At 54.1% G+C, this 12,939-nt stretch overlaps 1 protein-coding gene across 2 annotated transcripts in view; it reads right to left on the bottom strand.

Annotated features, from left to right (window-relative positions):
• TNPO3 (transportin 3) overlaps nucleotides 1-12,939 on the bottom strand; it is a 30,086-nt gene that overhangs the window by 2,048 nt on the left and 15,099 nt on the right. The window contains exons 7-20 of one of the 2 annotated variants that reach the window (XM_085314930.1): nucleotides 12,259-12,405; nucleotides 11,467-11,574; nucleotides 10,746-10,837; nucleotides 9,608-9,747; nucleotides 9,246-9,437; nucleotides 7,742-7,833; nucleotides 6,370-6,446; nucleotides 5,975-6,035; nucleotides 5,289-5,429; nucleotides 4,238-4,354; nucleotides 2,980-3,074; nucleotides 2,213-2,369; nucleotides 1,683-1,850; nucleotides 1,069-1,181 (exon numbers count right to left, since the gene is read on the bottom strand). In XM_085314930.1, coding sequence (XP_085171056.1) covers nucleotides 1,069-1,181; nucleotides 1,683-1,850; nucleotides 2,213-2,369; nucleotides 2,980-3,074; nucleotides 4,238-4,354; nucleotides 5,289-5,429; nucleotides 5,975-6,035; nucleotides 6,370-6,446; nucleotides 7,742-7,833; nucleotides 9,246-9,437; nucleotides 9,608-9,747; nucleotides 10,746-10,837; nucleotides 11,467-11,574; nucleotides 12,259-12,405 — 1,700 coding nt within the window. The remainder of the gene's footprint in view (nucleotides 1-1,068; nucleotides 1,182-1,682; nucleotides 1,851-2,212; nucleotides 2,370-2,979; nucleotides 3,075-4,237; nucleotides 4,355-5,288; nucleotides 5,430-5,974; nucleotides 6,036-6,369; nucleotides 6,447-7,741; nucleotides 7,834-9,245; nucleotides 9,438-9,607; nucleotides 9,748-10,745; nucleotides 10,838-11,466; nucleotides 11,575-12,258; nucleotides 12,406-12,939) is intronic. The other variant, XM_085314931.1, reaches the window with a different exon arrangement.

The following is a 12,939-nucleotide window of genomic DNA, read 5'->3' on the forward strand; positions in this document are numbered from 1 at the left end:
CCGGGAGCCGCCGACCCCACGGAGGGGCTGGCGGGCGGCGCACGGGCGTGCGAAGGCTGCTCGCGCCCCGGCGGGGTGGGGGGAGGCCGCTCCGCTCCGTGGGCTCCCCGCCTCCCAGCGCCACGCGGCCGGGCTCGTGCAAGAGAGGAAAAACCCGCTCAGTGAGGGAAGGGGCAACGCCAGCCCCCCGCAGCAGGGCTGCCCGGCGCCCTCGGTCGCTGGCGGGGGCGCCGAGGGCTGTACCGGGACGCCCTGCGTTCGGCAGCCGAGCAAACGCAGCTGAGGGTGCTGGCCAGGGGCTGCGGTTACCCATCCCACCGATGCGCCAGTCGCCCGGGGAGCCGCTTTAGCGCGCCCGGAGAACAACCCACGGCAAGCAGCAGGCAGGACGGAGCCCTGCAGGCTGCCGGCTTTTCATCTTGGGTGCAGCGGGGTCCTCGCGGGGAACGCGGCAAAGGGCCCGGAGCTCGGCAGCAAGGCCCAAAAGCTCTGTGGGGTTTCGTGGAGGGCGGCCGTAGGGAACCACGCGAGGCGCAGCGACAGCAGCGGCCAGACGCCAGCTGCCGAGCTGAAATGGCCGCTACAGCTGTTCACTCAGCGCTCTGAGTTTGGAAGAGGAACCTCACAGGGGGGATGCGGTTCAGCCCCGGTAAGAGCCTGTTTCGTGGTTCAGGTCGAAACAGCCTGGAAAGGATGTGGAGGCTACGGACAGGACAGTCAATCCCCAAACGCTCCGGAAGATTGAGAGAGGCTCAGGAGCAGATGGGAAAGCTCGAGACTCAGATCAAAGATCACTACATGTCTAGTTTCCCGAAGGAAACGTCTTGGAGATGAGCACCTCAGAGCCACAACCCGCAGAGCCTCAGCACAGAGCTGCCAATGTTTGGAGCCGGGGCAAAGCCCACGTCCTGGAGACGGGCCCGCGAGAGAGACACGCTGCTGCCGGAGGTGGCTGCACATCACCCCGTCGCTGTCCCGGCTCCCTGCTGCCCGCGCGGGTGCAGCAGGTGCTCGCGGCCCGCCGGAGCGCACCCTGCCCTGCTCCGGGCCGCGAGCGCGTTTGCTCACCTTGTGACCTGCTTGTGGAAGTCCGTCAGCTGTTTGTGTGTGACTTGGATGGCTCCCCCCGTTGTTTCCTTTGGTAAACTCTTCAGTGAATTCTCCAGCCAGCGACAAAACGTCTGGAGGAAGCAAGAGAAGGAAGCAGCTCAGTGCAGGATGTAGAGTCAACCCAGCCCGTGTCCTGGCTTGGCCACCAGCAGGTGCCCAGGGCAGTGCTCCTAGCAGGAGGTCCAGGCTTTGGGATTTCCCCTCTCGCAGGGAAAGCACTGCGTGGTCAGAGCTGGGAGGCTGCAGAGCCCCGCACGCAACCTGGGACGGCTCACGGACGAGCAGCACTCGGCGCCTTCGTGCAGAGCCTCAAAGCGGTGGCCGCCCGGAGCGACCTTGCTGAAGGGCCGGGAGTAAACTGCCACCTCTCTGCCCGGGCAGACAGCAGGAGAGACAGAGAGGAGAAGTCCAGGGGACTTCTGGGCGCAGGGAGGAGCCCAGGGGGTCACCGATGCAGATGGCGGGTGACGCTCTGACAACCGCCCGTCGCACCAGCTCCACCCTCCCTGCAGGAGCAGCCTGACCCCATCCCAGTCTGCGTCCCTCCCGGAGGGGCGGCCCGGCCCTCTCACCGGCCTGTCGATCTGCATGATCTCCCAGAGCACCTCGGCGACGTCGGGCAGGGTGTAGGGCGGCAGGCAGAAGCAGCACGTGTGCAGCAGCTGGTTGACGAGCTGCTGGCCCAGCTGGTTCATCACCTGGGCGATGAGCTCCTTCCGCATTTCGAAGTCCTCCTCGTGCTGCAGGAGGAGGCAGAGCGGGTGAGCAGCACCCGGGAGCGCCAGCTGGGGACGGGGACGCACTGCCCCCGGCTCCACACGCGCAGGACTGAGCCGGAGGCGGCCTCTGACGCCAAGAGGTGGTCAGTCTCGACAGCACCTGCCAGACTGTCTCGGCCGGCGGCGGTGGAGTAACTGCGGCCAGGCGAGCTACCGCAGCGCGACAGCCTCCCGGGGAACCACGATTACAAACACACAAGAGGAAGGCAGCAGTGAGCACGTCCCCAACTCCACGGCCCCTTCCACAGAGGAAGGGAACAGGGCTTGGAAGCTGGCCTCCCACAGGGAACAATCCCACGTACGCACGTCCCCAGGTCACTCACGTCATTGGCCACCCCCGTGTGGATGAGGTCACGTAGGAACTTCATGACGCTGCAGTTGGCATCTCGGTGGTCTAGGGTGGTGGCAGCTATGGCCCACTGCAGGATGGGGATCATCACCTGGCTGCGTAGCAAGGTGACGGGGCTGCGCTGGATAAACCTGGTCAGGCAGAGGAGAGACGGACGTTACAGGCATCAGCCTGGCTTCTGCACACCATGCCTACAGGAGTTTCTCCTTGCAGACTGGTTCAGCTAGGCCCTCGGCCAGCCCGCTGCTATGGGGCCACGGCTCTGTGCTCCTGAGAGCAGCCCCATCCTCTACAGCTGGGGATGGCAATCAGAACTGTCTTCTCCCACCCACCCCAGGGAGGCAGGAGTGCTCCCACAGCCGTGTGGGAACTCTCTACAAGGAGGGTAGAGGGGTACCCTGACTACGCTCCAGCTTCCACTTCCAAATCCCAAACCATCTGCTGCTGCTGTCACCTACGACACCTCCAAAGCAGCCTCCCAAAAGCCCCAAAAGCATGCACAGGAACTGGAGGGACCTGCTGGCAGAACGGACTGGCCGTTTTGATAGACGTAAGCACCAACTAAGATCCCCGCAGTAGCTTATGTGTCTACTCTCAAGGATGATTAATTCCTAAGGATACTTTTCCTTCATAGCATCCTCTTGGCTAAAAGCAACAGAGAACATGTCTTCACGCTGAAACAGCCCCGCTAGCTCTAAGTGAGCTAACGCAGCAGTCAGAGTAGGCTGGAGCGCCGGATACCTGGTTGCTAGTCGGAAGAGGTCGTCCACGGTGTCGGGGTGGTTCTGAAGGCCATTGGGCTGCTCTAGGAGTTGGAAGGTAGGTATGCATAGTGCCTAGGAGAAGGGTCACGGGGATCCGTTAGCAATTATCACACATCCCGATCTCTAGGAACAGCCTGAGACTCAAGCTAGCCCTATTTGCAGAAGGAAGGAAAGGTGAAGAGGGAGGACTTCCTTTGCTGAACACCCATTAGAGCGGTCAGGAATATGAGGTGGGTGCTCAGAGAAGGTCCGTTAGAGAGAGCAGAGCATCAGGACCATTGCACTGGGTGGGCTGAGCCTTTTCCTGCAAAACTAACCTAGTCCCAGAGCTGCTAGCTGATCTCCTAAGTGTCCATTCATAGCACATCAGAACAGTGCTACACAGGCAGTCGCCACTCAGGACCTGGAGATGGACAGTCCTCAGTCAAATCCAGTGACCAGGACCTCCTTAATGACCCCACAGCTCCTGGGCAGGTTGTGTTCACGGCCCAGCTCAGGACAGGCCACTCCAGCTCTGCCTCCCCTGCCAGCTTGCACAAGGAAGGCACTACCGGGGTCTCATGATCTGAGAATACGACGAGTCTGTGGCCTGGCAGTGCCCTGCACAAAGCCCTGGGCATCTCCCAAGGCAGGAGGGAGCGCAGAGTGCACGCTAGCATCCACACCCTTCATCGTTTCACTGCCTCCCCGCTGGCTCATCTGATTCACTGCCCTTAGCTCTACAGGGAGAGCCACAGCATCCACCCTGGACCACACCAGAGCAGATCCAATCCTCACTTCTCCTCCTGACAGCCAGCACTGCCACTACTCAAAGGGACTCTGGAGCAGGCAGGTTTGGATCTCTCTTCCTGAGAGGGTACTTGCCCCGCAGCAGCGATGCCTTCTTCTAGCAATGTGCTCCACTGACAAGAAGCCACTCACTAGTTCTTCATCTTCTTGGTTTTGTTCATCCAGGAAACAACTTACGTTAGAGCGCACAGGTGTTTGGACTAGTCCAAGCTTGCATCAGAGCACCTACAGTTAACTGCTCTCAGCCTGCTTAACACAAACTCTCCTGTCCTCGCCTGCACCCACAGCTCAGCTATCGCCATTAACGCAGTGGGGCGTTCTCATACCTCAGCACAGTAACTGAGTGATTTAGAGACGCGGAAGCAAACCCCCAGGACAGCGAGCAGGGGAGCAAGTGCAGACAGGGACAGGGAGCAGAGCCGTTCCCCAGTCCCAAGGGCACCTACCTGAAGCATGTCCAGCAGCCCCTGCCGGCAGCCCTCCTCCATGCCGTACTCGTCCACCAGGATGCTGCCCAGGTAGAGGAAACAGGAGTGCTGGTGCGCCCGGTACACATTCACCATCTGCCAGGGAGACACACACTGCCTGCCCACGAGGAACGCCGCTCCGCTGCGGCAGCGGCGGGTCCTGCCGCCCCCGGCAGCGCTGGACGGCCACAGCGTCCCCCCTCCACCACGGTCCAGGAGCAGCCTGGCTGCTGCCCTGCATTCCCGAGGCTCTGCCTAGGGGCTGCTCCGCTCCAGCTACAGCCACGTTTGGGAGGGCGGAAGCACACGTGTCCCGTCAGTCACAGGCTTTGCCTGCAGGCTGCACACAGCCTTGCAGGGACACATTCAGCCCACAACCCAGTTCTGGCTGCCCTCCATCCCAGAGCCTTCAGGAATGAGCTGCAGAAACTGCTTTGGCTCCCAAGCTAACTGCACCCCACAGGCATGGTCCATCATCTGGCTTTGTCCCCAGGAGACACCAAGGTCTTGCTCAGATCTAACTTTGCGCTTTGGAAAGGCTCCATGGGCAGCTCTTACAGCCTCTGCAGTTTCTTCTCGCTTTGGATCCTTCTTTAGCACAGAGGGAGCATTAAGCAGAGCAGGGGATGCTCAGTACTAGGCCCAAGAGCTGCCTCTCGTTGTACAAAGCCAAGTTTCACGCATACCTTTCAAATTACAGCTGCAGCTGCAGGGTTCCCACAACCTACGGAGCAGGAATCGGGCAGAGCTTAGCTCTTCTCTGGAGTTCAAAGGCTCTCCCAACTGCCCAGGGCAGTTTGCGTAGGAACTCCCGAGACTGCCGGCATTTACTGCAAGGCCTCCCAGAGCTGTTTGCAGCCTGGCTACGCAGCGGTGGCAGCCTGGCATCTGCCCGCGAGACGCGCTGGCCTGCCGGTGCGAACCGACCGGGCGCTTTCTGAGGACATCTCCAATTCTGGGATCGCACCGCCTGCGCGAGCACATTCCAAGAGCACCTCCCGTCCCAGGGGGCTCTCAGCGGCCTCCGTACCTGCGTGACTAGCGGCTGCAGCAGGGCAGCGGATCCTTTGCCTACGCAGCGGACAGCAAAGCGCAGGCATCGGCAGCAGCGCTCCACGATGCGGTTATCGGCACTGTGTTTGTTCAGGGTCTCCGACAGCACGGGCCAGATCTGAGCACAACCGAGGGGTTAAAGCTGAACCAAGAAACAGCATACTGCAGCAGGACAAGACCGCCCTCCTATCCGAAAGGGGCCTAAATCCCTAGGCTGTCAGGCAGATGCCACTCAAGTCCCAGGCAACAACAGGCACCTGCGTTACAGGATGGATTATTCTTACACTAGTTTCATTCAGGAGTGAAGAACCAGCTCCACATTCACCTGAAAGTACTCAGAAATGAGAGACTGGCTTAACGTCTCCAGCACAGCACTGCAGCTATTACGAGGGCAGATAAAGCGCCTGGGAAAATGCTACTGATTCTCAGAGCCACGTCACCTTTCAGGGGTTCGAGAGCCAGCTCCCCCACCACTGTTTTCCACCTCTGTTAGGGAAGGAGCATCACAAGCAGCTCTTCCCATATGCTCTCTTCAGCCCCAGACGAAAGCACCTGCCCAGCAGCTGGGGATTACAGCCAAACCGGTCACCCAACACGACATCCCCATCAACTCACCCCCACGCCAGAACTTAGCTGCCCAGCTCTGGACCTACTGGCACTTACTTCCTGAATGACTTTTTGGCACGGATGGATCTGTCCATTTTCTACAATGGGATTGGTATGTCTGTGGAAAAGCAGGAAAAGTTAAAGGCCTTTTTTTTCTAAATAGTCATTTTTTGTTTTTAAAGCCAAGGAAATGGGTTAGAACCTCTACTGCCTGCTCACACTACTGAAAGGGGACCAGAAGGAAATGTCTCCTGACTGCCGCTGACTGAAGGGGGCTCTCAGCAGCACCTACAGGAAGGCCCTTCTCTTGCACGTGGTTTTTGAGTCTCTTGGCAAGAAGCTTTACTTGCTTCAGAGATCAAGTAGATTTGAAATAGATAATCCGCACCAGGTAGGATGGCAGGATGTTCACAAACTCCCTACGCAGACTGTCCCAATCTTTCCCTTCTTACCTAAAGATGACAGCGAGTCGATCCAGGGGCACAGTAGGGTCTGAGGAGAGGCCATTGCTTGGCTCCTGAGAGAGCAGCTACAAAAGAGAGAAACGATGGGATTTGAGGAATGCACGCAGCCCCCTCCCAGCGAAGGCTGCGTAAACTCTGCCTCGGCTCCAGATCCCACGAGGAGCTCTTTCGCATCCCCTTCAGGCCAAAGCAGAGCTGACATCTCTTCATATCAGCACAAAGGCAAACGGCCAGAAAAGCAAGAGGCATTACAGCAACCCTGAACGGCCACTGACACGGAAATAAACCTCAGCTCAGCCCCAAGTGGCTCCTAACCTCAGCCGCAGACATGTAACTTACTGTGAAAGCTCAGAGCAGCTTTTCAGTTTGGCTTCTCTGCATTCAGAGTCTACTCTGAACCAGAAGGGAGCAGAGCCCTAGGCAGAAGAGCTGCTAGGAAATAGCAGTGTTAGCAGGCAGAGCACTGAAGAACCAGTCTTCACAAACCTTCACAACCACAGGTCATTTTTAAGAAACACAGGACGCGCATGTCCCTTTCTTAGAACTACTCTTCTTCTCTTGCCATCTGTTGGGATTTCCACCCACCATTAACCTCGTTTCTAAATGGAAAGGTCACGAGGGCTACCACATTTTAGGGATAGCCGGAATACAACCTTTTGCAATAGACTGCACCTCTATTGCAACAGCACAGACTCCAGCAGGAGATGAGACATACAGAAGACAGCAGAAGCCACATGTCCCACAGGGGATCAGCATTCTTGTATGCTGTGCCTCCGCACTGAAGATACAGGATGAAAGCTACCTTCTACATTTGATGTATTTTCAAGAAGGCTCTTCAGCTCCTGGCACACAAACCGATTTCTAAAGACCATTTCCCTCCATTCTGCAGATCAGCTTCTCAAATCCACTTAACCCACTGCATATTAAGAGCCATGTATTTGTCAGGTAGCACAAAATCACAGGCTTGATTAGACCACACTAAGCAAGTCTTCAAACTAGAGAAAGAAACAGCCTGTGTCACCACTGCCTGTGTTCTGGTCTCCTCAAGCTAGGAAAGGACAGCAGTAGGTGGCCCACTGCTCTAAGAGTCCCAGCCAACACAAAGGGGACATACCAGGAAATCCCCAAAGACTGAGGACTCACATACTGGAACCAGTTAGAGGATCCAGTTACTGCTCAGTAGCTCAGTCTGGACTCATACTCAGTCCTGAACAGGAAGACGACACTCATTGTACACCCACAGCTTCAAACACAGTCACTGCAGCAGATCAAGCCCAGGCAGCTAGATCGACTCTGATCTGCTGCGTACAAACCTAGTGACAGAGCAGCAGCACGTTATGCAGCTCTGACTGGGACGTACCTTCTTCAGTGCCATGACTTGTACGGCACAGAGTTCACTGAGGCATTCTGCTATCTTCTCTAAGGGGAGCCTGGCAAGGACCAACGCTGTCCCTGAAACACAAGAGGAGGCAGGTTCAGAAACATGAATGCAGCGTGGGAGTTCAATCAGTGAAAAACTACATAAGCAAGGTTCCCAAACTGGCCCTACCTGCAGCCTGCTGCCAGCCCTGCCTTGCACAGCAGGGAGAGTGCACAGCTCCAGGGCAAACGCAGGGACAAAGAATTACTGCTTCCTGGGACTGAAAAATGTTTCTCTGACTGTACCACTGCTTGACTCAGACTCTTCAATTAAATCACACACTAAAATACTTTCTGGTGGATGGGAAGGAGGAAAGGATGCTGACATGCAAGAGTATAAGGTTGATTTGAAGCAAGACAGATGTAGCAGCCACATCTGGGTACTTCAGGAAGCACAGCATGTCTCGCAGCAGTGTCCTTGCCTCTTCCTAAAGCAGTGTCACGAGGTCCGAGGAAGTTTCTTTCAAAAAGCATCTGCACTAGGATTCACAGCCAGGGAATTTCAGGATTCACACAAATGAAATGAGAAGAGCACTTAAGTTATTCCCACTGCCATATCACAGCATCCTACTCAGAGGCAGGAGTAAGAACACTTTCCACCTCATACTAAAGGTGCAGTCAGACCACAGAGTCTGGGCTGACAATAACCCTGGGAGCGAAACCTCTCTGCCACACAGGATTCGCTACAATGTTTGAAAGAAGGAGGAAAAAGTACTTTGTAGTAGGAACAGGAACCAGTTCAGAAGTATGGCTAATGCTGCTTGTACTGATACGTGAGCACTGAACAAGTGAAAAACAGGTTAATTTTGTCTCTTCCGTCACACAATCTTACTGTACATCTGCAACAAACTTCTTTTTGCAAAAACTCCTTAGCTGCTCCATTTTTAAAGAATATTCCAAACAGTGGAGCACTCAAAAATGTCAGGAATCTTTAAGGCCTAGACATACATCCTGCACATGCATGAAGCTGGTCAAATAGCAACAAGCATAGGAAGCTCAACAGCTGAATGCCAGTGAGAAGTGAATGCTCTGACTGCAGGCTATAGTTGAAAAGCTACATTCTTGTGTCCAAATTCCTTCTTAAGCAACAAACACTAACAATTTTCTACTCTGCATGTACAGCAGTCAATTTCCAAGTGCTCATATATATTAATAATACCATTGTTAATTTGGCTATAAGTACTTCAAATATTTCCTTCCTGCAATTCAAATTCAGAGCTTCTAAATAGGCAAGGAAACAGCTTGTAAACCCAGAAAGCATTTCTTTCTACCTCTTCTTAATGTGACTCACCTGGGTAAGCTCTTCAGGAGAGCCTAATGTGCACACACAGAGTGCTTCAGGCCAAAAAGAGGCCCTTATTTCAGGATAAGCAACGTGCAAATGGGATTGCAACATCCATGGTAGGTGATCCTCACAAACTCAATGACTGCTTTTCAATACATACCCTTAAGGAGTCCCACAGCAGCTTCTGGAGAGAGTGTGAAGGAGTCAAGGGAACGGGCTATCTCTAGCAGCCCGTTAAAGTGCTGAGCCATATGGTCCCGGCATACCGAGCAGATATTGTGAATGGCCTTGGCAGCAGCTGAGGCCAGCCGCCTGTCACACAGGCCTTTCATCAAGTAACCCAGCACAGGATCTGAGGAAGAAGAAAGCCACAAGGGAGGTCAGGGTGAACAGGGGTACCTGGGACAACGCTCACCACAGGGCAGAGTGGTTTTGCCCCTGGTGCTGGCCCCCAAAATACAAGAGTCTGTGAGGTGAAACCAGACAGGCAAAGACCAGGCCAGGATCACTGGAGAAACTCACCTAGGAACTGAGGGTTTCTGTCCACGACCTCACTCATCTCTCCAACCAGCTCGATGCTGGTGTAGCGGACAGCCGTGTGCACCGTCTCGGGCAGGCGCACCACCCCCTCCAGCACCTCCACCAGGGTTGGGTTGTTCTCCCTGCGGGAAAAAGGCAGCCAGCTTAGCCCTAAGGAGGGCCCCAGCCCACTTTCCCCATAAAATTTTCCCTACGACAATTCCACAGAATGGCTGGTTTTACTGAACCTGATGAACTGCCGTGTCTTTGGTCTGCACGGCATCTAGCTAGGCAAACCCTGTGGCCACACTTCACTAGATATCTGAAACACTAGCTAGAGCAGAGTCAGGACCCTCAAAGCTGGGATTCAGAAGAACAGTAGCCTCTAGGAGAACAGCTTTACTGAACAGAGTGGTGTGGAAGGATCAAAACACCTTCCACAAGAGTTAGTGGCATAAAAATAAAGAAAACGCCAAATCCAGCTAATGAATACTCCAGAGACTGCAGAAAGCCAGAGGAGCCTGGTCTCCATGTGGAAGGCAGCTACCACTCCTGACGTGGGGAGTCCCTGCACCGCGCAGCCCGTGCCCATCGCGCGGCTCCTGCTCCGCTCAGCGGACAGCACCGCCCGCCCTCTCGTGGCAAGAGCGCGGCCAAGCCCGACAGAGCAGGTCGGCACAAGAACCTCCCAAGCAACACAGGACACGCTCGCGGGGAGCGAACTCCCTCGCTCTCCAGCAATGCAAGGTCACGAGAGGCTCACGCTTTCAGAAACACAGCGGTAACAAAAACTTAGATAACAGCAACGAGAGCAGCCTTGACACAGATAACGTGAGTCAGTAAGCATACACCAAACTTGGTGTCTCCCCCGGTCTCTCGGGAGACCAAAGGCACTGCATACAACTGGAGAAGACCAGCATGACTGTGTAGCAGCTAAGTAGAACTCCAGGACACTGTTTATCTGAAACAGCACGTGCATTTTAAATGTGTAAATCCTGTTTTCTGCCTAGGAAAGCAGGATCCTGTGAGTATCCCTGGAACAATCATAGGGTCTTTGCACAACCCACAAACTTGGAGGTAGTCAAAGGCAACGCCTTCCCTCACAGCCCTTACAGACACAAGCAGGATTGTCAGTACTCACTGGTCAACGCTCTTAGCTATAGAGGCCATGATGAAAAGGACAGCTTCCGTCACCTCCCAGGGTGGATTCCCATCCTTCAAAGTTGCATAAAGCTGCAAAAAAAAAAAAAAGAGAATCTGTCATAAAAGAAGCTGCAAACACAGCCTGCAGGCTTGCAGGCACCAACTCCACCCCAAGACATAGCCACCTGCTTGCTCACCTCATCTGATATGCCCCAAATCCAGACCTGGCCTCACATGAACACTTCCCTTCCACAGTTTACTCTGCTGTTTTGGGATGAGAGTGCCTTCCCCCCAGGTGAGACCTGCTCATGCTGCTCCTCCCACAACAGTCCTCACTGCCTATTTCAAGACACTGTTGCTTCCTCATGCATGAGGAGAAAATGTAGTGTGAGATCCTCCCATCCCAAAGGCTGTCAGCTGTTGTCTACATTGCGCACAGCTATGGACACGAGTGCACCTCCTCATCCTGCTCGGAGCTGCAGTGAGCTCTAGACAGGGCCACAGAGGTGCACAGTGTAACGAAGAAGGCTGTAGAGGAACTGCAGCTCAAGATAAAGCCATTCGGCTCAGATGAGACTGGGCCAGGAATGCAGAGCTGAGTCAGCCAAGCAAGAAGGTGGTACATGCAAAATCTCAGAGCAACACGGTCCCTCTCTGCAAAGGCAGGATGTCTCCTCTTTCAGGATTCCTTTGCCAGTGTGATACTCCTGCAAACCCACCTGAGCAAAACATTCCACTGATCCCACTAGGAAGATCAGGTCTTTCACCAGGTCTGAGACACGCATCCGGAACTCCCCAAAGTCATCCGTCTCCTCCGGGACTCCCTCCTAGCACAAACACAAAGACAGGAAAAGCTGCAAACAGCAGCTCGGAGAACTCCAGACTCCCATTCACCCACAACTAGGACAAGATAAGCAACTACAATTTACAAAAGAAATCCTGCCCTCCTCTCCCCAGATCAGGCTATCAAAAGGGATTTGAAGGAAAGCAGTGCACAAAGAATGCTAATAGCATGAGCACATGCTATGTATTCCTGCTCTGACAGGCTACAGCACACAGATGAAGGGATGGAAATCGAGGGGATAAGGAACATAAGTAGAGCTGGAAGAAGAATTATACGCAACCCAGACATCAAGAAGGAAGATGACAACACTGTGGCTAGCAAGCTGTGCAAGCTCTATTCTGACAAAAGTGCGCTGAGCAGGGGACAAAGCATCTCTCTGCAGCTCCCCAAATGGGAACCAGTTGGAGGAGACTGGAAAGTGTCATTCTGTAGTAATGCAGACACAAGAGAGCTGTTAGAATAAGAACTGACTTAATGAAGAGAGGTTTAATATAGCAATTTTAATTACTGTCAATTGTCTCTCTGCAATTACTGCAACTGTAGAGCTATTACCTGTAGAGCCCTATAGCTATGGAGAGTGATCAGCATATAGCAGTGAGGACACATGCATCCTACCATCCCACTGCCTCCGGCAACTCCAGAGGAAACAAAGCAAACGCAGCCTTACGTGGTCTGAGTCAAGCTGACAGTGTCTGGCCAGAGCATGGAGAAGCCGCTGTATGTAGGCTTTGAAGATGCTGTGGATGACTGCATCATCTGTCTTGTACAGGTGCTCCCCCAGTCTGTACCAGAAGTTAAAGGAAATTTCTACCACCTGTTTGGGAAAAAAAATTCAGCATCTTGTTATCAGCAAAGCATTTGCTCTCCGACCCACTGGTATTCCTGGCAGGGAAATCCTCTCTGAGGATGCCCAAAGTGTGACAAAGCTGTACAGATTTCCAGTCACAGTGCTTCCTTCCTCAGGCCATGATGAAACGTGCGCTTGTTCCCCCACCTGTACCAATCTCCCCCATTCCTTATCACTTAATAAAGGACTTAAAATTCAATGAATTAACCTGAAAACCTGGCACCAACCCTGACTGATAAAGCTTTTTTTCCTGAAAAAGCAACATTGAAAAATATGGAGAGGCTTTTCTTCGGATGCCAAGTCAACATCACTTCATTTCACATCAAATTGGTCAAATTGTATCCCCTTACCCCTGACCTGAATCATGCACTCCCTCTGCAAAGTATCTGGGGCAAATAAGCCCCAAAGGGTTGCATCAGAACAGCCTTCATTCCTCAGCTAACTTTCCTGGTTCGCAGGCCTGATGTACTCTCAGGCTCTGTAACAAAAGCTTCTGGAAAA

This window comes from Rhea americana, unplaced genomic scaffold (genome assembly GCF_003343005.1).
Source record: "Rhea americana isolate MKP2758 unplaced genomic scaffold, rheAme1 scaffold_416, whole genome shotgun sequence".
NCBI classification, from domain to species: Eukaryota; Metazoa; Chordata; class Aves; order Rheiformes; family Rheidae; genus Rhea; species Rhea americana.